The sequence below is a fragment of the Phascolarctos cinereus genome, unplaced genomic scaffold (assembly GCF_003287225.1).
Source record: "Phascolarctos cinereus isolate Bilbo 61053 unplaced genomic scaffold, phaCin_HiC Scaffold_4;HRSCAF=312, whole genome shotgun sequence".
NCBI lineage: Eukaryota > Metazoa > Chordata > Mammalia > Diprotodontia > Phascolarctidae > Phascolarctos > Phascolarctos cinereus.
Window position 1 is genome coordinate 657,221,624 of NW_027555847.1, and position 25,353 is coordinate 657,246,976.

Sequence of the window (25,353 nt, forward strand, 5' to 3'; positions counted from 1 at the left end):
GTTCCATTTGGTTTTCAGGCTTACCTAGTTGTCAACACAGTCAACTTAGCAATATAAGAGCCAGTTTAGAAATACCAGTCCAGAAACCTGTCTACCTTGGGCATATTGCCACATGTCATGGCACTGGGCACCTACCTTCTCCCTTGGGGTGTGTGGGATGTTCAAGGACTAGCCCCTATGGTGTGAGGGCTGCTTATCCACCTTTGGTGTCCACCTGATTCACCCAACTCTCACCTGTGGCTCCAAGAAGCTGTGGCATGTGCACCAGCCATACCCTGGTAAACCTTCTTGGCAGCTGGGCTAAACTAGGTTGAACATAACCAAGGGGTCTCAAACCCTTTGGTGAGTTAGGGCGATGTCTACCCCAGGCATGTGAAAATTTCCCTGGCAGAATGAGCAGATGAAAACAATTTGTTCCAGTGGCCATGAAGGCAGCTGAAACCAGTGCTGTGGAGTGCTTATAGCATGGTCAGGCATCAAAACCATCAAGGTCATCCATTCGACCCTGGGCCATCACCAGTCATCTGACCTCACAATCCCTGAATCTTCAGATACTCTCTTCCCATAGACCACTCCCACGTATATGTTATCTCCTCCCAATAAAAGGTAAACTAAAGTAAATTCCTTGAGGGGAGGGATTGTCTTTTACATCTGCCTGGTAGCACTTAATTCCTCCTTCCCTTCTTCCCACCCTTTCTCCCTCCTTCCTTTCCATCCTTCCTCCCTTCCTTCCTCCCTGCCTCCCTCCTTCCCTTCTTCTTTCCTCTTTCCCTTCCATTTTTCCTTCCTTCCTTTTTGATAAATGGTCATTATGTCTCTATCTGAATATCTCCAGTAGAAGAAACAACTTCTTTTCATTTAGTGTTCTCATACTCATGATGACCTGGCCTTTCTTTGCTGGTGGCAGCAGAATCCTGACTCCTGGCTATCCCTCCTCACACATTCAAACAGCTTTTGAATCTTGTTAATTATACCTCACAAGGTCTTTTTCAGTTGTCCCCTTCTCTTCACTCTGTTCCAGAATTTTCCCTGGCTCCTCACTGTACACAGGATAGTCCAGACTTCTCAGCCAGGTATTCAAAGCCCTCCATGTCAGTTCCCAGTTTCCTTTACTAGTCTCATTTCCTCCTACTCTTACTCTATCTGAGAAACCTCACAATGGGGCATGGAAAGGCGTGTGTGAATGTGGGTCTCAAAGACCCTGACTCCCCTATGGAGAGATCTGTTTTTGTTTTTTGTTTTTTCCCCACCCTTTCATTTCTCTTTGTAATGCAGAGGATAGTATCTATTGCTCTCCAAATACAGTCAACTCTGCCCCATGATAAAGCTTTTTCCCCAGAAAGTTCATACTATTGAACTTTTAGACCACAGACTTCTAGGGGGCTGTGAGAATATGAGTAGGTCTGTGGTCAGCGAGCTAGTGAGGGTCAGTGTGGGCAGCATGGGCAGAAAGGTTTCATGGTCAATGTGAGCCATAATGGGGCTCCAGGAATGTTTCAGTTTATCTCATTTTCCTTTTAGCTTAGACTGACCTATGGACATAGTTTCCAGACATTGGTTTCCTTCACTTGCATGGAGTTCCGGATTTGGCTGTGTTCTTTGGGAGGTATGGGAAGGTTCCCTCCCTTCCTTCTGTTAAATGTGTGATAAAGAATAACCCCAGGGGCAGCTAGGTATGCAGTGGGTAGAGCTCTGGCCTTGGAGTCAGGAGTACCTGAGTTCAAATCCGACCTCAGACACTTGACACTTATTAGCTGTGTGACCCTGGGAAAATCACTTAACCCCGATTGCCTCATCAAAAAAAAAAAAAAAGAATAAGCTCAACAGCCCTGAGCTTCAGGGTGGGTCTAACCTAGCTCTGTGCACAGATCCTACCCATCCAGCTGTCCCCCAATCCTAGCCTTGTGTCATTTCTACCTCCGCCCCCACCCCACCCCCAATCATGACAGGGAATGGAGAGCAAAGTGACTTCCCAAGAGTAGGCCCTGAACTCCATTCTTCTATAAGAAAATGAAGGCAGATCTCTCACATGGCCACAAAAAAGCTTCAAACACAGAAAATGTCAAAGTTCCTGTTTATTGAGCCAGAAAAAAAAGCAATAAATAAAAAAAGAAGTAGATTCATGCAGCAGATCCCTAGGCAGATCCCCTGGGCAGATCCCCTAGGCAGGATGAGACAGGGGATGGTGGGGAGATGGAGACAGGGACAGAGAGAGACAGAGGCCCTAGTCTATATCTAAATCCACAGATCCTTGCATAGATATAGAGAGAGCAAGAGAGGCACCCAGAATTACCAAGAAAGAAACAGAGACAGAGCTATAGAGAGCCAGGGACAGACACAGACATATAGAAAGAGACTGAAATAGAAACAGGCAGAGCAAGAGATTGAAATAGAGACACAGAGATAAACAGACTGAGAGAAAAAGATTGAGACAGATCAGAATAGGAAGACAGCAACAGAGAGAGGCTCCCCTCCCCCCCACACCTGGGTCCTAGGGGCCTCCAGCTGTGCTGATGACGTGGAAGAGGGTGACATTATAGAGCACTTGGTGCCCGTTGTTCCAGGTATAGAGGGCGCGTTCTCGAGGGTTATAGTCCAGCATGGAGATGTGGGAGTACTGGTTGTGGAAGGGTACGTCCGTATACTCATAGCTCGATGTGTTGGTGAAGTAAGCGAAGTAAACCTTGGCCCCTGCCAGATGTGAGTTGGTCACATAGAGAACGCCACAGATCATGAAGGCCTCGCCTGCGCTGCGCTTGGGATAACCTGTGTCCCAGGAGCGCGTGACCTCGAGGGTATGGGGATCCAGCCGGCTCACCACGATGTTGCCCGCATTCTGGTTGGTGGTGTAGACGGCCCACAGACCACTCTCATCCACCATGAGGTCCATGTCGGAGAAGCCACCCCAGGAGTAGGGGAAGGTGTTGTTGTAGCCAGCCCCAGGCAGGCTGCGCTGGACCAGCACTGAGCGTGACCGAAAATGATATTTCACTACCACATTGCTCTGGTATTTGTTGTAGAAGAGAGAGCCATTGTAGACGACATGGCCAGTGCCTGCCCATGGTTGTGGCAGCAGATGCTGAATGAAGTTCTGTCCCTTTACAAAGTCACCCAAAGTGCGAAATTCGAGCACCCGCCGTCCCTTGTAGTAGCCATCCATGTACCACACCTGGAGGGGCAGCCACTGGTCAGCTGAGGTGTCCACCACTCCCTCTTCCCCCCAAATTATAGGGAAGACCCCAGATAAACCAGTTAACCCTGTCCCCTGGGATGCTAGTCATTGGGGATGGCCATTGATGACCAGAAAGAAGCATTCACCTGAGGTGAAGTCATTTGGATGAGACCACTGGTCACTACCACAATGGCCACTAGCAATCATCAAGCACTACTCACCCAGAGGCCCAGTGGTGACCTGGAATCTATCAGGCCCTAGAGAGGCCAGTAGTTACTACAAGGATCACTATATGGTCACTGGGCAAATCTTCCAAGAACTTCGATTTCTCTTCCTCTTAACATTCTCATTATCACTGTTGTAACTAGCCATGGACTTGGCCTGGCCCATCCCCATTGCAGGGCATATCTCATATCTTTAAGGAAGTCTTTCCTTATTACAACCACCTGACTCCTTTGGCTTTCTTCCCATCTGTTTGTTTCTGCAGGTGAAGGCAAGAATGGTCCTTTTGGTCAGTGAGGAAATGCTATCTTTTATCAGTGTCCCAGTCTTGGAAATTTTTAGAACTATGTAAAGGGTTCAGTTCAACAAAAAATTCTAAGGTTTCAGTGTGGTTAAGGTCTTATGTTCAGCCTTGGGGATGTTAGGGTAGATTTGGTCCAGGGTCTCCTCTCAAGGAGCTTAAACTCTAATGGTGGCAGGGGCAGACAAGTACACAGATAACTATGATGTAAGTGTGAAAAACTGGGGAAAAGGAGAGATCCAGGCCAAGAGAGAGGAGATAGGAATCTGAGCCCTCGGGATTAGGTAGAATGTGAGGTAGATGAAGGAAAGGAGAGAATCAAAGATGACTCAGAGGTTTGCAGGCCAATGTGACTTAGGATGATGGTGCCATCAACAGAGGCAGATAAATTAAAAGTGGGGGAAGATGATGAGAACACTGAGATCACTTACAGCTGGGAGGAGGCAATAACCAGGAAGACTTGTTGTAAGATGTGGCATATTCAACAGAGGTAAATGGTAGCAGTGTGGGTGTGGGTGTGGGTGTGGGTGGGAGAATCCATTGCAGGAATGAGGGATGCTCTTAGCAAATGCAGAGAGATGGGAGAAGGCAGGACAAGAATGAGGGACAGAGAGTAGTCCAGTTTTGATGCATCACAGAGTACAGGGGAGCAATGGGAAATGAAGATGAAAGGATAGGCTGAAGCCAGACTCTGGAGGACTTTGAATGCCAGGATCAGGAGTTATATTTTATTTGGTAAATAACTGGGAGACACTGAAGGTTTCTGAATAGAGAAATGACATTCGTAGCTGTGTGTTAGGAAGATTACTGGGGCAGCATATGGTGGGTGAAAGGGGAAAGAGACCGGACGCAGGAAGGACAATGAAGAGATTATTAGAATAGTCTCAGCAAGAAGGGATAAAGCCCTAAACTATAGCTGCAGCAGCAGCAGGAGTGGCCAAGAAGCAGAAAGATGAGAAAGCTGCTGGGGATAAAAGCATTAAAGATACAAGGGGCCTCTCAAGTCATCGAATCCAGTTTTATAGATGAAGAAATTTAGGCCCAGGGAGATTAAGTGACTAGTCCAAAGCCTCACAAATACCACACATCAGAGGTAGAATTTGAATGCACATCCTTTTGCCCCCGGGGCACCATCAGACTCTTTCCCTGAACAACATTGAATCAATAGAATTTGGTGACGGATTGAATTGGGGGGGGGGGAGCCCTGAACACTGAGGAAGATGGAAGACTCATAAGTTTCAAACCACGGTTTCAAGCCTAGGTGACTAAGCACAGTCACACCATTAACAGAGAATAAGTTAAGGAGAAAGGAGGATGATCTGGTTTTAGCCAAACTGAATTTGAAGGGTCAGAGGAACATCGAGATGGAGAGACCCAGCAGAGAGCTGGGAAAACTGGACTGGACTTTAGGAGAGGTTAGAGGGAGAGGTACAGCTTTGAAAATGATCAAAATGGAGGGGATCATGGAAGCCATAGCATTATCGATTTAGAGCTGGTGGAGATCTCGAAGTCCATTGAATCCAGTTCTTAACATTTTTGTGTGTGTGTCATGGAGCCTTTTGGTAGTCAGCCCGTGAACCCCTTCTGAGAATAATGCTTTTAAATAGATAAAATAAAACACACAGGATTACCTATAAAACCAGCTATATTGAAATACTCATTTAAAAACATAACTTCATGGACCCTAGGGTAAGAAATAAAATCCAATCCCCTTGTTTTTCCATTAAGAAAACTGAGCACCAACCAGGTTAAATGACTGACTTGCCCCAGATCACAGTCAGTAAGTAGCAGAACTGGAGTGGGTGAGATCACTAAGGGAAAGGACGGAGAGAGAGGAGGAAAAAGGGCCAAGCACAGCCTTGGGGGACACCTATATTTAAGAGATGCAACGAGGATGAGGAGACAGAGAGGGAAGCAGAGAAATAGGAAGATAATGGAGAGACACAGAAAGCAGTATCAGGGAAACCAGAGGAGGAGAGTTTATCAGGCAGAAGGGGGCGGCCGGCAGTGTCAAACACTACAAGGAGGTCAAGAAGGAGGAGGACGCTAAGAAAAGCCCATGAGATTTGGTGATTAAGAGGTGACTGATGGTGCTGAAGAAAAATGCTACACAAGAGAGTGGAGACAGCAGAAGCCAGCTTGCAGGAGACGAAGAGAAACCAAGTGGTTCTGAGGACTGCCTCAGGGGCACCTGAGTCAATTATAACAGAGAACTAGGGAAGGAGGGGCGGGAGGCGATGGGTGGAGGTGGGGAGAGGTAACAGAAATGTCCAAGGACGGATTTTATCTTCCCCTTCAAATCAAATCAGGGCCTCCCTGAGAAGAGAGGCCATTTAATCCCCCTTGTCCCTTAGACCAGAGAATTGATGGGTCACACCTGTCACCCAGATCTGGGGCTCCCCAATACCGGGCTGTGTTCCATATAACATCAGGGGATTTCCAAGGCAGATTGAGTCAGGAAATAGAACTTACACGACTGTCTGCACTGGGGGCCATAGTGTCCGTCATCCAGGATCCAAAACGGGAGCCCATGGCACGGATGGTGATGGGGTTACTGACTCCAGTGAGCTTGCCACAGCCTGGAGAAAGGAGAAGAAGAAGGAGGCATGAGGAATGGAGGGACTGGGAGGTTCCCTCTGAGGCATATCTAGGAGGGAAGGGTCATGTTCTGGAGATCCAGATGGAGCTACAGTCAGGAGACTAGAGGAAAGGGACTGAACCAGGTCAGGGCACACCAACTTCTACAGTATGGAACTGGAGGTGGGGAGGGGGGTCACTGCCGTATACCCAGCTTCTGCAGCATGGAATTGGCAAGCAGGGCCAAGGTTTGGGGTCCAGACATACCTAGCTTCTGTGCACAGGCGTGGAGCCGGGCCTCAAGCACCAGCACACGTTGCTGCAGTTCCTCATAGTCAAAGGCGCCCATCTCCTCCTGGATGGCTGCCAGGCTTGCTGATAGGTTCCTCACTTCCTCTCGCAAGCGCACAATTGTCCTTGTGTCTGCCTTGTACTGCTCCAGCACCGAGCTCAGGGGTAGCAGCTCTGTCATCCTGTCCTTCAGCTCCTGCTGAGCAGGCCCTGTCACCTGACCTCATGCCAATCCAACCTCTAACCCCAACCCAGTCTCTTTGCCTCTTTTTGTATCCCCAGTACTCAGTGCTGGCACACAGTAGGCACTTAATATTGATTGACTGATTCACCCAGATATGACTCCTTACCAGCCTCTGACTGAACCATGCCATGCTGCCTGCCCCATCCCCAACTCCCTCCCTCCTTTGACCCTAGGGCTCCCACCTGGAAACTCTTGGCTGACAAGCTTCGGGCCCCATCAGCTGCCCGGAGCCTTGAGTCCAAGCTTCGCATGAGGGACTCTGTATTCCTAACATACTGTAGGTCACGAAATGTCCGTAGCTCAAGGACTTCCATGGACTGGGAGACATTCTGTACCTGGAGGCAGGAGCAAGTAGAGAGAAAGACACCCCCAAGCTAAGATCACTCTTCCCTGCTTGGTCTGCCAAACCACCACACAGCTTTTTCCAATCACCTAGCCCTAGCCAGACCAGATGTACCCCAAATGGATGGCACTTCTCTTTAACTCCTGACCCCTCTCCCCAGGGCTAGGACACCTCCAAGATAGCAAATGTCTCCCCTTAACAATGACCTTGCTGACTTCTCTCCCTGGGACCAGCACATCCCTGAGATGGGCAGGGTTTCCTGCTGACTCCCCACCATCCCTAGAATCAGGACACCCCTGAGGTTCCCAGCGCCTTCCTCTGACCTCTTTTTGGAGTGCCAGGATGCTTCAGAGGCACCTAGCATCTCCCTTCTGAGTGAGGCAGCAGGATGCCATAGATGGCTGAGTTTGAAGTCAGGAAGCCCCAGGTTTAAGTTCAGCCTCTGATCCTTATTAGTTTTGTAATCATGGACAATTCACTCCCCTCTCTAAACTGTGGCTCCCTCATCTATCAAATGACTACAAGGAATACTTTTATTACTTAGAGTACCCTGCAGTATTGGGAGTCTCAAATGGGAAAATACACATAAAGTGCTTTGTCAACTTTAAAGGGTGATACAGAGATCAATTTTTATTTATCTGACCACTGAACCTGCTGATTCTTCTCCCCAGGACCTCAACACACTCAAGGCAGCTGGAGCCTCCATTTGTCTCTTTTCCCAGAGGTAAGGAAACCCTCAGGTATGGCTTCTTGACTACTGACCCCTCTTCCTGGAGGCAAAGCTGTCCTACGTGGGAGGCATGGGGATCACTGACCATTAAGAAAACCACAGGAGATGTTCCCAGGGAGACCCTGGTGCTGAAAGGTCCTTAGGGAAACCCTAAAAGGACCATCTTCTGTTCCCGCTCACTGTAGAGGGGTCATGGAGACAGCAGATCTGGCTAAGAGGGACTTCCCACCTTCCCAAAGGCCCCATTCTGCTGCCCAAACCCTCTCCATCCTGCTAGGGCCAGCTGGAGTTCCTTCTTCTCCAGGAAGCCTCCCCCCACTGCTCTGGCCCCCACCTCTTCCCCTCATCTCAGCAACTATGACACAGGATTAAACACTCTTTTAGTGCAACCTCATTACTTTTCTAAATAAGGAAATGGAGACCAGAGAGACGTGAAAGAACTTGCCCCAAATCATGTGGCTATTCAGAGCCAGAGCCTGGCCTTGAAGTTATGTTTTCTGCTTCCAAAGCCAGCACTCCCTCCATGACATCAGACTGATCTGCTACAGGCAGAGACCCCTGCCTTGGCCCCCAAGGTTCTCATTGGGCAGGGACTCATTCTTCATGACCACAGACCCAGAATTGGATTTATGGCCAAAGGACATGTAGTCCAACCCTTTCATTTTACAGATAAAGAAACTGAGGCTTGGACTTAAGTGACCTGCCTAGGTCATATAAGAAATAAGTATCAAAGGTGGGATTTGAACCAGGACCTCTGACTCCAGAGGCAGTGTTTTTTCCACTGAGTCAATTGACAGAGTAAAGTCAGAGAACTCAGGCTTGAGGGTCTGGGTGGGTGTGATTCTGTCTTGAGGACTCTGAACACTTTCTCTGAGTCTTCATCCTCAGCCTTAGGAGACTGAGTGAGCCTCAGTTTTTCAATCTGTAACATCAGAAGGCTGGATCAGCTGATCTCTAAAGTTCCTTTCTGCCCCGAAAGTTTGTTAAGCCTATGAATCTTGCAGCCAGGACACAGTGGGGGCAATGAGACTTCTTAGGATTCAAGAGACTAAAAATAGACTGAATAAAGCTGGGAGTAGAGGGGCCATGAGGGCTTATTGAAGAGTCCTTGGGGCTGGGTATGTGTACGTGTATATGTGTATGTGTATATGTGTGTGTGTGATTGTACAAGGGAGAGGCAAAGAAGGTTCTAAGAAAACAGATTGATCAAGCTGGAGTCCTCTTTCTTCTGCCCTCCTCCCCCAGTCCATGCACCTTCTCCATGAGCTGCCTCAGCTCCCTGCTCCGGCCATCACGGGAACAGCTGTTCTGCACAGGGATGACGGCTGTGCACACACACTTCCCGTCTGGAGCCTGGGCCGAGGTATAAAGCTGCCAGCCATCCTCGGGACTTTGGAACAGCGTCTGCAGAGGAAGAGGGACACTTAAAGGATAAAGCCGCAACCCCCCCTGCCCATTTACTGCAGAGAGGAGAGAGGGAGGCAGAATACTCTAGTGGGGCCATCCAGAGCCCCAAAATTCAGGACTGGCCCCCATGATGCCTGTCTTGCCAATTGATTCTTATTTCCCATTTCTGCATGATTCCAATTTAGAGTCCCCCTTGTTCAGTCAGACCTACAGTCAGACTAGCTTCTGCTCTTAAGCACTCTACCTTTCAGTATTCTCAGAGTCCTGAGCCTTTCCTGCTTTGAGCAGGAAAGAACCAACCCTGGGGGCTGAGAAGGTAGGTTGCCTGTCTCCCTGTTCTTATCTAAGCTCTAGCCCTAAATTTCAGAAAGGAGTGTGTGTGTGTGTGTGTGTGTGTGTGTGTGTGTGTGTGTGTGAGGGGGGAGAGAGTGAGAGAGAGAGAAGGGGGAGAGAGAGAGAGAGGTATCCCTGGCTAGAGCCTTCATCCAGAGAGTAAAAGGATGAGACTTAACTTGGCATTCAAAGCCTCTATAATACAGGTCTACTTTTCAGACTCATGGTCCCCAGTCCATAGGCCCTCTGGCTACTATATAGTCCTGTCTGGAATGCCCTTCAGAGTCCCATTAAGTATCTAGTCCAGGGGTAGCTGGGTGGTGCAGTGGATAGAGCACTGGCCCTGAAGTCAGGAGGACCTGAGTTCAAACTGGCCTCAGACCAAACACTTAACACTTACTAGCTGTGTGACCCTGGGCAAGTCACTTAACCCCAACTTCCTAAAAAAAAAAGTATCTAGTCCAACTCCTGCCTAAACAGGAATCCTCTCTATAGCACTGCTCATAGGTGGCATGGGAGCCTTTATTTGAACACCTCCAGTCTCGCAGGAAGAGAAATCCATTGCCCTCTGAGGCAGTCCCATTTTCTTTTTAGGTACTCTCACCTCTTACCTCTTCAACTGCTCAGTATTTCACTGCACCTCCATCTGTTTTCTCTGCATCTTGTACCCCTTGTTCATAATTCTGCCCTCTGGGGCAAAGTAAACCAAGTTTAATCCCTGTTTCCTGTGGCAACCCTTCAAATCCTTGGACTAGCTGTCATGTTCCACCCAGGTCTACACTAGGCTAAACATCTATAGGTCCTTTGACCAATCCTCATCTGTCAGAGGACCCAGGCCCTTTACCATCTTGTTCACCTCCTTTCTCCAGTCAGTCAGCCTCTTCCCTAAAAGGTGGTGGCTAGAACGGGACACGGCGCTCAGGTGGTTGTGATCAGGAAGCCAGCAGGTAGACTGTCCCCTTTCTGGGTAGACATTCTACCCTTGTTAATGTAGTCCAAGCATACATTTGACTGCCAGGTCACACTGCTATCTAATATTGAGCTTTTAGTCCTCCAAAGTCCCCGGCCCGCCTTTTGGAAAAAGATTATTGTCTCCTGATGCCTTCTTCACCCTATACTTGCCCAGGTGACTTTGGAAGCCTAGTATAGGCCTTGTTATTAATGTGGTGTACTGAAAAGAGTATTCGACTTGGGACTGGGAACATTCAGGTTTCCCTCCTGCTTAAGATATAAGTACTTTAAGGTTTGCAGAGTACTTTACAAATATTATCTCATTTGATCCTCAAAATAAGCCAGGGAGGTAGGTGCCATTATTATTTCTATTTTACAGATGAGGAAACTGAGGCTGACAGATTAAATGACTTGCTCAGGGTCACACAGCTAGTAAGTGTTATGTGTCTGAGGCTACATTTGAACTCAGGTCTTCCTGAATCCAAGGCTGGTGTTCTATCCACTGTGCCACCTAGCTGCCCCATGACTAAAGGTCAGTTCTATGAATTTTTTTTTAATGTAATAGCTATATTTCAATAAATTTTGTTTCCTTTGTAATCCTTTATATTTTGCTTTATGCATTTAAAAACTTTATTCTGAGAAAGAGTTTGTAAGCATTACCAGACTGCCCAAGAGGTCTAAATTTGGTAGAGCCAAATTCTACCTGTCCTTTAAGGCCTAGTCCAATAACCATCTACTTCTGGAAACCTGCCCTGACCAGTCACTGCAGCTCACACTGACTTTCCATCCTTTGAACCCCATGGTCCTTAAGGTTCACACCCCCCATCTGGCCCAGATCATGCCCAGCCTTATGTTCACGTAATAATCCAACAGATATTTATGGATACCTGATGTGTGTGTGCTCCATGTTAGGTGGTGGGTAGGGAGGCAGATGGATCAGGCATGACTCTACCTGGAGGGGGGCTCTCTAGTAGGAGAGAGAAAACTATCACAAGGCAGAGAGAATCAGAGTGCAAGGGTGGACTGAGGGAGTAAGGGATACAGGGGGAGAAAGAAACACAGACACCCAGATCCAGAGAAGAGGGCACACATGTGCATACAGAAGGGAGCAGGCACAGATACAGACATGGAAGTACACAGAGACACAGACATGGAGACCCAAGAAGGAAAGACACAAAGGGGGATGGAAGCAGACACACAGACACAGAGGGAGAAAGAGGAAGACAGAGTTAAAGACACAGAGGGAGACAACATATAGCAGGAGACAGGCCCATACAAGGCTCACAGAGGGGCAGACCCAGAATCACAGACAGGGGCAGGCAAAGAGACTAAACCTCTCAATCCCTGGCCAGTGCAGATGTGGGCCTGGTGGGGTCTGCTGGCCCCCAGGTATGTACTTTATCCAGCCTAATTTCTGGGACTTGGGTCTTGCTGTAAATACTATATTCCAGGCCTGTAATGCAAAGGGTTCCCAAGTCACAGCCTCTCTGAGAAGGGCCCTCTAAGGCCATCTAATTCACTTCATACCTGAGACACCTGACAAGGGATCACTCCAGCCTTTGTTTGAAGACCTCCAGAAGTGGGGAGCTCATTACCTCTGGACTCAGCTCATTCTGCTTTTGGATGGCTCTAATTATTAGGAAGCTTCCTCTTACAGAAAGTCTAAAGTCTAAATCTTTTTCATCTTGTATCCACTGTTCCTAGTCCTACTCTCTGGGGCTGAGTAGAAAAAGACTAATTCCTCTCACACATGACAGCCCTTCAAATATTTGAACAGAGCTAGCAGATTTCCCCTCCATATCTTCTTCTCCAAGCTAAACCCTCCTGGTTTCCTCACCTGGTCCAAGAATGACAGCAACTCAAGGCCCCTTACCACCTTGGGTGCCCTCCTCTGGAAGCTTATCATCTCATCATCAGTGTCTTTCCTAAAATGAGGGGCTTAGACCTAATACTACAGATGTGGCCTGACCCAGGCAGAATACTGCAGGGTTCTGATCTCCTTATGTTCCAGGGAGAATAAGCATCCTTTCTAGGGGCTGGAGTTGATAAGGCTGGATTTTCACAGACTAAGTTTTCTTCTAGCAAATCTGCAGCAGTTAAGAGTGTGGTCAGGAAGTCAGGCTCCCTTGTCAGGGAAGACCCCAAGGGCTACTCAGTGCTTTCAGTTATAGACATCGGATGAAACTCCCCCAAAGGCAGTTCTATCCAGGGCTCAGACCTAGTACAAACAGAAGCTCCAAAGGGGGGGGAGAAATCAAGTCCTTTTCAAGAGATTTATTCTGCTCACGACCATCAGTGCAGATCCTTCTACCTCTCTCCCACGCTGCCTCCCTCCCACGCTCTCTCCACCCCTAGAGTCCAGAGAGGGCCAGGGGAACTAGAGATTTTAACACTGAGCTTCCCTCTGCTTGGGGAAGGGGGATGGCAGGGAGAAGGGTTAGGACGGGAGGAAGAAGAGAAGGGGGGAGAAGAGAAAGAGAAGAAGAGGGAGACAATAAGGGAAAGAGAGAAGGGAGAAAGGTAAGAAAGGGATGGAGAAATGGAGAGAGAAGTAAGAGGGGGAGGAGGAGGTAGGAGAGATGAAGGTGATTAAGGGGGGAACAGAAAAGGTACCCCTCTGACTCCCAGCCTGGGTCTAAGCTGTAGCCCCTTATTAGAATCTTAGAACTATAGATGGCCAGAGGGGATAGTAGCTCCCAAAGGCCATCTTCATCCCTCCTCCTCAGTTTACACATGTAAAAGCTGAAGCCCAGAGAAGGGAAGGAACTTGTCCAAGGTCATAGAGCACATCAATCAAATGCTACTTGAAGCTTTTTTTTTTTTGCTGAGGCAATCAGGGTTAAGTGACTTGCCCAGGGTCACATAGCTAGTAAGTACCAAGTGTCTGAGGCCAGATTTGAACTCAGGTCCTCCTGACTCCAAGACCAGAGCTCTATCCACTGCACCACCTAGCTGCCCTGAAGCCCTTCTTTAGCCTGAAAAGTTCACTACCTCCTTCAAATGCCCATAGAAACTTGATTTACATGTCTCTTCAGAACCTTTTCCAGCAGCTAGGTGGTGCAGTAGACAGTGCCCTGGAGTCAGGAGGACCTCAGTTCAAATCCAGCCCCAGATACTTATTAGCTGTGTGACCCTGGGCAACTCACTTAACCCAGATTGCCTCTAGGGGAAAAGAAGAACCTTGCCTCATGTTTTTATTTGTATCTCATCTCCTAAAGACACTGAGTTGCATAATGGTAGGAAGTAAGACTTCTCTCTCATCTTTGTCTCTCCCACATAGCCTAGCACCAGACCCCGAGGAGTTCCAATGTTTGCTGAATGACTGTACAGAAGGTGAGGCCTTATATTTGTTTAAGGAAAATACCAAGCAAGCATCTTCAGAGGAAATCTCTACCCTCTGTCTTCTTTTTCCTTTTCTGAAAGTTCAGGGCTCAAAAAATTACAATTAACTTTTTTTCCTGCCTTTTTTTTTCCTAGTGTGAGTTGAACTTTTTTAGTTCCCTTTGAAGCAAACAATTGCTTTTTCCAATTAACATCTAAAATAGTCAATAGCAAAAATAGAGGCAGAATTTAAATGGCAAGGATGAAAGTCTTTCTTTTCTGTCTTGAAACAGATTCACACGTCCCCCATGCCCTGCATCTCTCGGGGGCCCTACATCAGTTTCCTCACTGGCAAATATGATTTATTAAACATTTATGCTAAGCAATAAAGTGAGGAGCCCTCTTAGCTGCCTGTATGTGCCTGAGGCTCCTCTCTAAAGCAAAGCCAGCTAGACAGCAACCCAGTTGGTAGAAAGTAGGGAGGTTGAGGAAGCCTCCGGGCTGGCCAGTTCAGGCCAAAGCCAACCCACCAGTGTGGGGGAGGCTTGAGGACCTGATTTTGAGTCCTAGCTCCTTACTTACTAGCTACGTGACCTTGGAGAAATTACATCCCCCTCTGGGCCTTAATTTCCTCAGTAAAATGAAAGAGTCAAATGAGTCGGAGGTTCCTTCTTGCTCTTAACTCTGCAGTTAGTATTGGTGGGGAGCAAAAGTGGTTCACATGGGGCCCAGCTAACTCTTTTGAAGTGGCTATGCTTCTCCCATCATTATTTCAGGCAAGGATTTTCCAAGTACTTTCATAGAGACAGCAGCACTTAACCAGCTTAATCAATCCCCCTCATAGCTTCTGGATCAGCTGATTCTCTTAGTAGAAAAGATGAACCTGCTCTCTGCAATGCATCTTTCCAGCTCCCATTTTGGTTAAAACAGCTTATCTCTTTTCAAACTACTTCATTTGCACAAGCCTTTACCAAGTACCTCCTAGAAGCCAGGCACTGGACTAAAATGAGACAAACACAAAGAGTCCCTCACTTCATGCTGCTTATATTCTGATAAAGGAAAACCATGTAGATAGGTAGAGTTAGGTTGAAAGGAGCCTCCGAGCTCATCAGGTCCAACTCCATCATTTTACAGGTGAGAAACTGAGGCCCAAAGAGGGGAAGGAATTTGCTTAAGGTCACCCAAGTAGTAAGTGGCAGTCAGGATTCGAAACCTGACCCCAAGTCTAGCTATTTTTCTACAATACTACACTGATGATGTCTTAGTCATCTAAATCCTAGTAAGTAAATATAATATATATTATATATATGTGTGTGTGTGTGTGTGTGTGTGTACATGCATGTGTATGTAAATATGTATACACATATATGTATGTGTATGAATGGATGAATACATTCATATATGTATTATACACACACACACACACACACACACACACACACGCACAAATTAGGGAATGCTGGAAAGCACTACCATCTGAGGGGAATCCCTCTGTCTGTTCCTAGCGCTCCTGGGGGCATAGCCCAAACCTATGGAAGTACCAGACAGGTCCATCCTCTAAGACAATTCACAGGAAAAAAAGCACCTCTTATCTCTTTTAATTAGCCAAGGATGTCCAGAATCGGTGTGGCTGGGCATTCCATGGTGAGCACAGACTAGCCTCTCCCCTAAAGGAGCTGGCTTTCCTCAGAGTCTCACAGGCTCCCTTTGGCAGCTCAGGAGAAATGATTTCCTGCAGTCACAGATAATTTTCTTCTCTGCTTCCCCAATCAGTTTTGGTTTCCTGGGAGTCATGCTAAGGTAATGGCCACTTATGCTCCCCTCTTTACTCCGCCTCACTCACTTTCTGGGCACTACTATGGGGGATAGCCACATTCCCATCTCTGCCTGTTGAAATCTTACTTATTCCTAAAGGGCCGGCTCCGATGCCACCTCCTTCAATGAAGCCTTTCCCAATTCTCCCCAAGGGATTGTCCCTTATGGCTTTAATTCTTCAGAGATCACTTAGTTCAACGCCCCCCCCCCCTTTAAAAATGTGGAAACTCATGCCAAAAGAGGGGAAGTGACCTAAGTCACAGGGTTAGGGAGCACCAGAGTGGGTTTCAAACACAAATCTAATTCCAAATCCTCACCTTGTCCACTATACCCCCTCCCCCAAAGCTGCCTCAGGGGGCTCTTTGCCTTTTTATGACTTCTCATTATGTCTTGCACCAGTTATATCTGTCTTATGGCTCCCACTAGACTATCAGGTCCCTGATGCCACAGACTGTGTGTCACTCAGCACAGAACAGGGCACACAAATGGTCTTGGCAAGTGTGTGTTGAATTGATGTGCTTGCCTGAACAGATCCAACTGCTCCAGGCTGGGGGAATAATGGCACCCACCCCCCAGCCCATTACAGGGGAAATGCAGCCTGATAGGTGAGATGAAGTCATTCCAGCTGTCTGGGAGGGAAATATGAAAGCCAGTCCCCCAAGTGCCCCGCTAGCTTCAGATCTTCTGAGTCCTGGCGGTGATGACTTTGGAGGGGTGAGCAGGGCAGGATGTGTGCCTGCTCACTGACTGACTAGCCTCTCCATGCATCCCTATAGGTTGAAATGGACCTATTTTCAGAGAACAACATTAAAGAAGGGATGAGTAGCTGGGAGGGGGACTCTGAAGGGAGGGCAGGAAAAGAGTATTGGGGAGCACCCTCAATGTGGCCTCTGAGCATGGACCTTTCCAACCGCAGCAGGGGTTGTGGAGCTAGGCGAAGTCTTCATCAGGCAGGGCTGGCATGAAATGGGAGTCCTTGGAGTGGGGGGCAGGGCAGCTGGAGGAGAAGCAGGAGGGAGGGAGGGGGGCCCTCAGAGCAGGGTACTGAGAACACAGCTTGGCTATAAAACTCTCCCCACATCTGTTTTCCATTCTGTTCTCTCTTCCGTCCTTGTCCTTCACCCTGAAAGGACGGATGTAGCTTTGGGGTGACTCTGGGCCCTGAGAAGGTGGTCATTGGACAAGCCTAGGGGGTGGGGTCAGGCCTCATCCCAAAACCCATGGAATGATTTGCTCCTGTTCACATACCCCTTTAATGATAACCCAAGACCCTTTCTAGCCCACATCCTCATTCAATGAAAAGCAGAAAAAGATTCCAGGTCTAAAGTCAGGGAATCTAGGTGCTATTTCTGGTTCTATTTTTAACTTTCATGTGACTCTAGGAAAATCACTTTACTTTCCTAAGCCTCTGTTTCCTCATCTATAAGATGGGCTTAGTCCTCAGGGTTATTGTGAAGAACAAGTAAGAAAATGGATGTGAAGGCACATGGAAAAGTCTGGCATATAACTGATTTCAAACCTTTATCGTTATTCTGCTCAGAAAGGTTCTGTCCAGGTGAGCTACTCATCTGGCCTTTCCCTCCACAGCCTGGCAGAGAGACACTCCCTTTGTCTAAAAGTTAAACAAATGTAAAGCCCTTCCTTCTGGGAGAGGGATTATGGTTCATCTCAAGCCCAGCGCCTTCCTTCCCACACGAGCTTTGGGCCCCAGTAGTTCAGCTTCCCTGGGTCTTGCCCTAGCACTGCAATGTTTTTCCCACTTCAGCAAAAGGCACCTTAATAGAGAATCAGAAACTGGAGAGGAAGACGCTTCAACAACAGGGAATTCTACAGTAAGACACTCCACCCCCTTGTCTGCCTGCCTGCCTGCCTGCCCGCCCTGATGAACAGGGCCAGCAGTGGGAAACAGCCATCGTGATACAGAGAAAAATAAAAGCTTGATTTCTCCATTCCTTCAGAGAATGGAATGTGAGCAGCCTTTCACCAGTAGGCAGCCCTGGGCTTGCATTCTCCTTTCCCCCAGCCCCACAGAGCACACTCTTCTACCTCCTGCACCTCACATTTTATAGATAGGAATCCCATTTCTCCTTAATGAGGCAGATCACAATGGTGTCTTCCCTGACAGAGTGCTGGCTTTTCTTTTCTTTGCTGGCTGGGTGCTGGCACCAGGAGCCAAGCCCCATGCTGGAGCCAGGGGAGCAGGGCCTTGCCTCTGTAAGGAAGGGAAGCTGGCAATATGGCAACCCAAAGGGAATTTCACAAAGACCATATCCCTGCTGCAAGAATGGGTGCCCACTTAATCTCTCTGCTGAAGTTGTCAGAAGTAAAAATGAGCTGTTCCGAGGTTTGCAGACACTTCCCTCGACTCACAGGAATTCAATTTCTGGAGAGAGCATAAATTTGCAACAGTAAGAGCCATGGCTGGGCAGAGAATATTGGCTGGGGATGGATTCCTGAAATCAATCTGATGTGTGGAATGGGCACAATGCAGGGAATTCATCTTCTATGGCTGAGACATTTTATACCAAGGTACTCGTTTCTGTCCAGGGTGCACAAAATGGTGGCGTTCTGCAATGCCTAGAGCTGGGAGGTTGAATTATAATGAAGAAGGGAAGCAATATAATTCTTCCCTTCTGTACTTTGCCCACACTACTGAGGAAGGTCTGGAGATGAGTAGATAGGTGTTTGTAGGGGTGAATGGATGGGAATGGGGGCACTGCCCACAGATGACTGGGAAAGAAACAAGAGCTTACATGTTAGCCAATATGAACAATGTATCTCACCTCCCCGTCCCCTGGGGGACCCAGCCCCTGCCCTCAACATCTGCTCTCACAAGCTCCAGCTAGGCTCCACTTGGTCCTACAATGCCCAGTGGATGGGGAAGTAAATAGACCCATCTGGCTTATGTCCAGGAGACCAGAACACTCTTTATAGCCCCCAAATCTTTCATTCTTCCCTACAATTTCCAAAGACACAAAGAGGGAAAAGAGAAATATATATTGCCGCATAAAGGTCCTTTCTTGTCCCCTCCTAGATTTGATAAAGGTGCTAGGGTTGGGATTCTGACTAGCAGGGCTGGAGAGGGTCAGTGGGGATGTTGTTGAATTAGCAGGACTAGTGATCTGTCAATTAGTAGTGGCCAATTGAAGGAAAATCGATTTGATAAAAGCTGGTCTGCACTCTCTCTCAGCTGGGCTCCTGCTGGACATTCCAGGGCTATTAGCTGGTGCATTCATCAAAGTGAAAGAGACAGTGGTTTGTTCCCGCCATCCACACCAGTGCTGGGCATAGAGCCAGGAGGGCCCTAACGGAATTGACCGTCCAGGTGCAGCCTGGAGAGGCCTTCAATCAGCAGGCATTGTGGCTGAGCCTCAGGGGCGGGCTGGCACCTGCAATGCTGAAAAGGACAGGAAGTGGAGCATGCGGCCCAGAACCCACCCTCCTTCAGCACCTGCGCCTCTCCCTCCTGGGAGCCAGGCTGGTGTGGTCAGACAGAAACAATTTAACTCTAAGGCTGGTTTCTGGGGCCCTGAGAATTCTGGTCCCCAGGCTATCTCGCATTTCTTTCTTCTCCTCCTCCTGACCCCCCAGAACAAGCTTTGGCTTGGTTAGTCTCCAGGCCTCTCTCTTGACTCCCCTCTTTGGGGAGGAGTGACCCGAATTCTGCTAAAGTCATGGGCCCTCAGGCCTAGCTGGTAGGTAAGGACTCAATCACATTTGTAAATCCCCAGGAAAGGTCTGGCCAGGAGATAAGCACTCAGGGAGGGAGCTGTGAGCTCCTCCGTGGGCTTTGTTCCTTCCTCAATTAAGATAAAAGGGATCTCAGCTGTCAGAGGACACAGGCCAGTTGGCCCTGCCCCCAGTCAGGGCACAAGCAGAAAAGCCTGCCTGTCTGTTGTCTTCCTTGTGTCGACATTTGCACTGTGCTAGCCATGCCTGTTAGCCTGGCCTTTCCTAAGCATCTCTGGCAATGGTCAGTGGGAAGGTGGTAAAACAGAAAGTCAAGTGGAAGAAAGTACCTTTGATACTATTTCTCTCTGCTGAGCCTAGTCTCATAGTCACAAAAACAGTCTGGAGCAAACATGGTGGGTCAGAGGCTTGGCTGATTTTCCCCTAACAACGCAGCAGATTTATGATTCCCCCCTCCCCCTATCAACTTGTTTCCAGCACTGACTCACTCCTGGGTGAATAAAAGGAAGCCCCTCCATCCTTACCCCACCATGGAAGGAAATATGGGTGCTGACCAGCCTGGTGGAATTTGAGCAATTTTCTCTGGAGGTTGAGGATGGAGGATGGAGGAGGCAGAAATGGAGTGGGGGGAGTGGGGGAAGGGGATGAGACCAGCCAAGACAATGACTGAAAACATCATTGGTCTAAATGGCCTGGGCTGGAGTCCCAGTCCAGCCAGGGGTGGTTGGGACTGAAAGGATGCGGGTGTGAAGGAAGAAACCACGTCAGCCACAGATCCCTGTTATTTATAGACAGATCCTGGTTCATAAATTCCAAATTGTTTTTTTTTGTCTCCCTCACTGCGAGACCCCTATAAATATTCATGATTTTTCTGCCTTGGAATATTTAGGGAGTTGGAGGGAGCCATGGGGAGGGCTGCTGAGAGAAATGAGAAAGAAGGCTCAGTGGAGGGAAGCCAGCTCTGACTCCCCTGGCCTGGCCTGGCCTGGCCATTGAGGATGTTGGGTTTGGGGAGAGGAGAGGAAAGGGCTACTGTCTCAGCTTCCCAGCCCCTAGCAAAGCTGTTCCCCTCCTGCGAGAGGGAGGCTAATCAGTCAATAAATAGAGACGTGGCGGTCCATTAGCATTCTCCCCCAGTCATCTGTGGAAAAAATACCCAACTCTGGGAGACAGAGAGGGCCAGTGCATGCTCCCTACCTCAGCAGCTCCAGAACACCTTAGGCTCCTGGGGGAGGAGGGGGCCCCCTCAGACCCAGCCAAAGTGCCAGATGAGCTGGCCTCAGTGTAAGAATCTGGAGGCAGAGTCGAAGACATAGGTCTTAGTTAGCCTGGAGGGGAAAGGATGGGTGTGAGTATGCAGTCAGTCTGGGCTGTGAGTGTGTGTGAGTGTGTGTGTGTGTGTGAGAGAGAGAGAGAGAGAGAGAGAGGCAGGGGAGGGAGAAAGAGAAGGAGAGGGAAGGAGACAAGGAGAGAGAAAGAGACAGAGACAGAGGCAGAAAGACAGGGTTGGTTTGTTTCCTTGTGTCTGTGAATCTCTGTGCAAGTGTGTCTGTAGCTGGGCAGATGACTCTAATCTCAGCTTAGTCACGGTCTCCATGCTCAGGGTTGTACCACCTTTTATGTTGGTGCTGGCCAGCTTCCCAGGGCAAGTTACTGGCACATTCTGGCTCCAAGAAATATATTCTCCATCCACTTTCTCAAGCTTAACGCATTGTCTCCACCTAACTTTTCCAAGTTAAAACTCCATCTCTGTCACCTGCCAGATCCTATTGCTGCCCTCATTTCCTGGAAACTGCCACGGCCCCAGACACCTCTCAAGGATGCAGGAACTGCTTCTGTCCTAGGCCCTTTCATAGCCTCAAGTAGAAGCTGGACCTTTCTAGGTAACATGGGGGGGTCACAAAGGCATTCTTTTTATTTCCTGACCACTATCACAGCCAAAGTGTCCACCTTCCATTTTTCAGACCCTCTCATGGGCTCAGTGACAGCTTGTTCACTTCCTGGACCCAGCACACACTCTTCATCTAGGAGAGGCAGCTTAATGGATAGAACTCTGGATCTGGAGTCAGAAAGACTTGGGTTTGGATTCCATCTCAGATACTTACTACTACATGACCCCAGGCAAATCACTTGACCTCAGTTTTCAAGGCTTAAAGCTTAGTTATCTCATCTGTAAAATGGTGATATAATACCTACCTCCCAGGGAAATTACAGGGATCCAGAAAACTAATGTATGAAAAGCTCTTTATATACCTTAAGACCTATATAAATATAAGTTATTACTGTTGGAACCCATCAAAATCCCAAGGATGGCCTCCTCACCAGTAAGACTATTCACAGTGGCCTTGGGTCTGCCTCCTTTTCAACTTGAACTTGTCATGGTCCAGAGGTAGCTTCTTTAGTTCCTGAATCCTGAATCACAACCCCAGGGGCATCCTCATCTTTAGAACCTTGTCATGGCCCCAGAGGTGGCTTCCTCAACCCCTCAAATTCTGCTTCTGTTGTGACTCTGAGGATGGCTTCCTCACCTCCCGGACCCTGTCAGTCTGTGGAATGTCTTTTTCACCTTCAAGACCTTTCACAGCCTCAAGGATGGCTTCCCCGCTCCCTAGGATGTCCTATAGGGGACATATGGGGATGGCCTTCTCAACTCCCAGAATCTATCATGGTACAGATGACATTTTTTTCCTCATTTCTTAGCTTTTGCCAAAGCCCCATCTTCATCCCCAGAAGCCTCTCACGGGCCCTAAAGATCGACTCTTTGTCTTCTAGGTTAAGAAAAAGAATTCTTAACCTAGGGTCTGTAAACTTTTTTTTTTACTACACAAACACATATATAATTATGTAAATACAATTGTATGCAAATACAATTTCCTTTGTAACACTAAGTATTCTGATCTAGCATCTAAAAAATGATATTCTTAGAAGGGATCCTTATACTTCACCGGACTGCCAAAAGGGTCTATGACATAAAAAGGGTTAATACCTGGTCTCAAACCTGTCATAGCCTGGAAGGTAAGAAATCTTCAACTTCCAGAGGACAAACACCTCAATTCTAGGAATAGGCCTTCACCTCCAATTTAAGAAATTAGTCTTTTCAACTCCTAGATTTTGTCATGACCCAGAAGACAGCCCCTTCTCCCAGGTCCCAGGGCACCCTTCCCAACTTCCCTGAGCACTTAATTCTTCATATAGCTTCCCCACCCAAATGGTACCAGCCTCTCTCTGACTGGCGCCCAAGGTTTAGAACTGATGCAAATACCATTTGAGGAGGGGGAAGGGGTTTGATTTTTTCCAAGACCATTATCTCAAATTCGTTAAAGTGGATTTTATGGCTTTCTCACAGATTATTAGGAGAGTCTACTGATGGACCATTTCAGACGCATTAATCTCCAGGAGTTATAGACTTTATAGGAACAATTCATCACAGCTTTTTACAAGAAAGAGACCAAAGTCAGAGATTTTCATCATATCCAAGATTTCTCCCCACCCTACCTCCTCCCCAAGCATGAATCCAAAGAATGGAGGCCACTGTATGTCACTTCTTGTGAAGAAACACTTTTCTAGGGACCACATTCTTCTACTGCCCACATGCCCAACTTTTTGGAGAATTGATATGATGGCACATGGATAGGGATGCTTCTAAGTAGCTGTGAGTTACTCCCCTTTGCTACAAGTGCTCTAAGCTTGAACACAATTTGTCCTGGACTCCATATGTGCTGGTAAAAGAGTGTATTACAGACTCTTAGGGAGATGCTTTGTACAAACTACTTTTACTATATCACCTTAGTAAATACCCCTTCTTAGAAGCTAAATTAAGTCTGGCTGACTAATTTATATCAACCTAGAATCATGGAAGAAGCACTCTGAAGAGGGCTTATGCATTATAGCATTAGAAAGAGAGTTGGGGAGAGTGAGGGAATAGGTTATAGGGGGCTACAGAAGGGTGTTTAGATTTATGAGAATGGGAGGATAGAGGAAGGATCCTTGGAGGGGGGTAGGCTAAGTAATAGGAGGGCAAGGTAGCAGGTAGAAGAAAAGTAGAGGAGTCAGGTGGGATAGGAAACAAGAGATATGCATAAGCATAAAAACAAAGATCAGGAGTAGAATTTGTTAGGGAAAGTATATGTCTATATATGTATGTCTATATGTGTATGTATATATCTATATCTGTGTAGAAATAAATCTGCACTCAATTGTAGCCTGGGGAGGGAGTAGGAAGGGTGAAAAAAGAACAAAGTAAAAAGTGCACATCAGAGAACAAAAGCAAACTTATAAGGAAGCAAAGCAAAGATGGACATCTCAATACAACGTGTAGTATTTAGCATACAGGCTTTTTTTAAATGAAAATTTATCACTACATATTTTGAATCTTCTCATGTTCTGCTATGCACACGACATGCTTCCCCCTGTCTTTTCGTACTTTGTATTTAGGTTTATGATATTTTTTTCCTTTTCTTTATTCTGTATTTGTGTTCTGGTGTTTTGAGTCTAAAATAAGATAAAAAAAGAAAAGAGTTCAGTGAATTCTGAGGGGATACAGCTGTCATATCTGGGGACCTGAGTCATCAGTGCATATGGAAATTAAGATAATAGCTCCAGAATGTGTGCTGCATATGGCATTATTTCAGAGCCCTTCACAATCCTGGACCAGGGTGGGGAACCTGCGGCTTGGAGGACACATGTGGCCCTCTAGGTCTTCAAGTGTGGCCCTTTGACTGAATCCAAACTTCACAGTCTCAAGGCCACAGGTTCTCTATCCCTGTCTTGGACTATCCTCCTCAGGATATTCTCCAGTTTTATCAATGTCCTTCATGGCACATAGAACTGTAAACTAATCTAGATCTGCCCTGACTAAAGCAGACTATGATGAGACCTTCACCTCCTCCTCATGGATACTATGTTTTTGTCTCAATCCAACTCAAGCTTGCAATAGCTTTCTTGGTCACCATACCACACTTAACTTATCTTGAGCTTATGGTCTCCTGAAACTTCCAGTTCTTTTTCAGATGACCTGCTGTCTATTTCCTTCATTTTTATACTTGCAAAATTGATTCAATGAAACCAAGTGTAAGGATTCACACTTATCCCTCTTGAATTTCATATAGATCCAACCCAATAGTCTAGCTTGGCAAGGGCTTTTTGGAGGCATCCCTCCCAGATTTGTGTCATCTGAAAATATGATAAGCATGCCCATCATACTCTAGCCAAGTCACTGATTAAAAATGTTAAACAGCACAGGTCCGAAAATATCTTCCTGAGCCATTCTACAGGTGACCTCCTTCCATCACTGACGGAATCGTCAATGAAAAACTGCTTGTTAGATCTAATCATTCAACCAGTTCTGAACCCTCTTAACCATATCACTAGGTAATATCCAATAGAGGAAAAGATATTCAATGTGGACTCAAGACCTAGTTGTGAATCTTGCCTCTGATGCCTAATTAGCTATGGGATACTGGACTAACTTTGCTAAGCCTCAGCTTCTTCCTCTGTAAAATGGACATAATAGTACCCATATTATTTCACAGACTTATCCCCAGTGAAGTAAAGTAGGCAGCTAGGTGGTGAAGTAGATAGAGTTCTGGGCCTAGAGTCAGGATCTGAGTTCAAATCTAGCCTCAGATACTTACTAGCTGTGTAACACTGGGCAAGTTATTTAACCTCTTTCTCTCTCAGATTCCTCAACTGTAAAATGGATATACTAACAGTACTTACCTCTCATTGTTGTTGTAAGGATCTAATGAGATAATATTTGTAAGGTACTTACTTAAAACACAATGCCTGGCACATTCACTTGTGTTCAGTCATTTTCACTTGTGTCCAACTCTTCTTTTCTTGGCAAAGATACTGGAGTAGTTTGCCATTTCCCTCTCCAGCTCATTTACAGATGAGGAAACTAAGGCAAACAGATTTAAGTGACTTGCCCAGGGTCACACAACTCCTAAATATTTGA

The 25,353-nt window shown here is 47.2% G+C and overlaps 1 protein-coding gene across 2 annotated transcripts in view; it reads right to left on the reverse strand.

The window, feature by feature from the left end:
• Positions 1-2,057: 2,057 nt before the first annotated feature.
• Positions 2,058-25,353, reverse strand: part of OLFM2 (olfactomedin 2) — a 51,585-nt gene continuing 28,289 nt past the window's right edge. For both annotated transcript variants that reach the window (XM_020994879.2, XM_020994878.2), the window contains exons 2-6: positions 9,135-9,284; positions 6,990-7,142; positions 6,540-6,759; positions 6,168-6,274; positions 2,058-3,169 (exon numbers count right to left, since the gene is read on the reverse strand). In XM_020994879.2, coding sequence (XP_020850538.1) covers positions 2,492-3,169; positions 6,168-6,274; positions 6,540-6,759; positions 6,990-7,142; positions 9,135-9,284 — 1,308 coding nt within the window. In that variant the 3' untranslated portion in view covers positions 2,058-2,491. The remainder of the gene's footprint in view (positions 3,170-6,167; positions 6,275-6,539; positions 6,760-6,989; positions 7,143-9,134; positions 9,285-25,353) is intronic.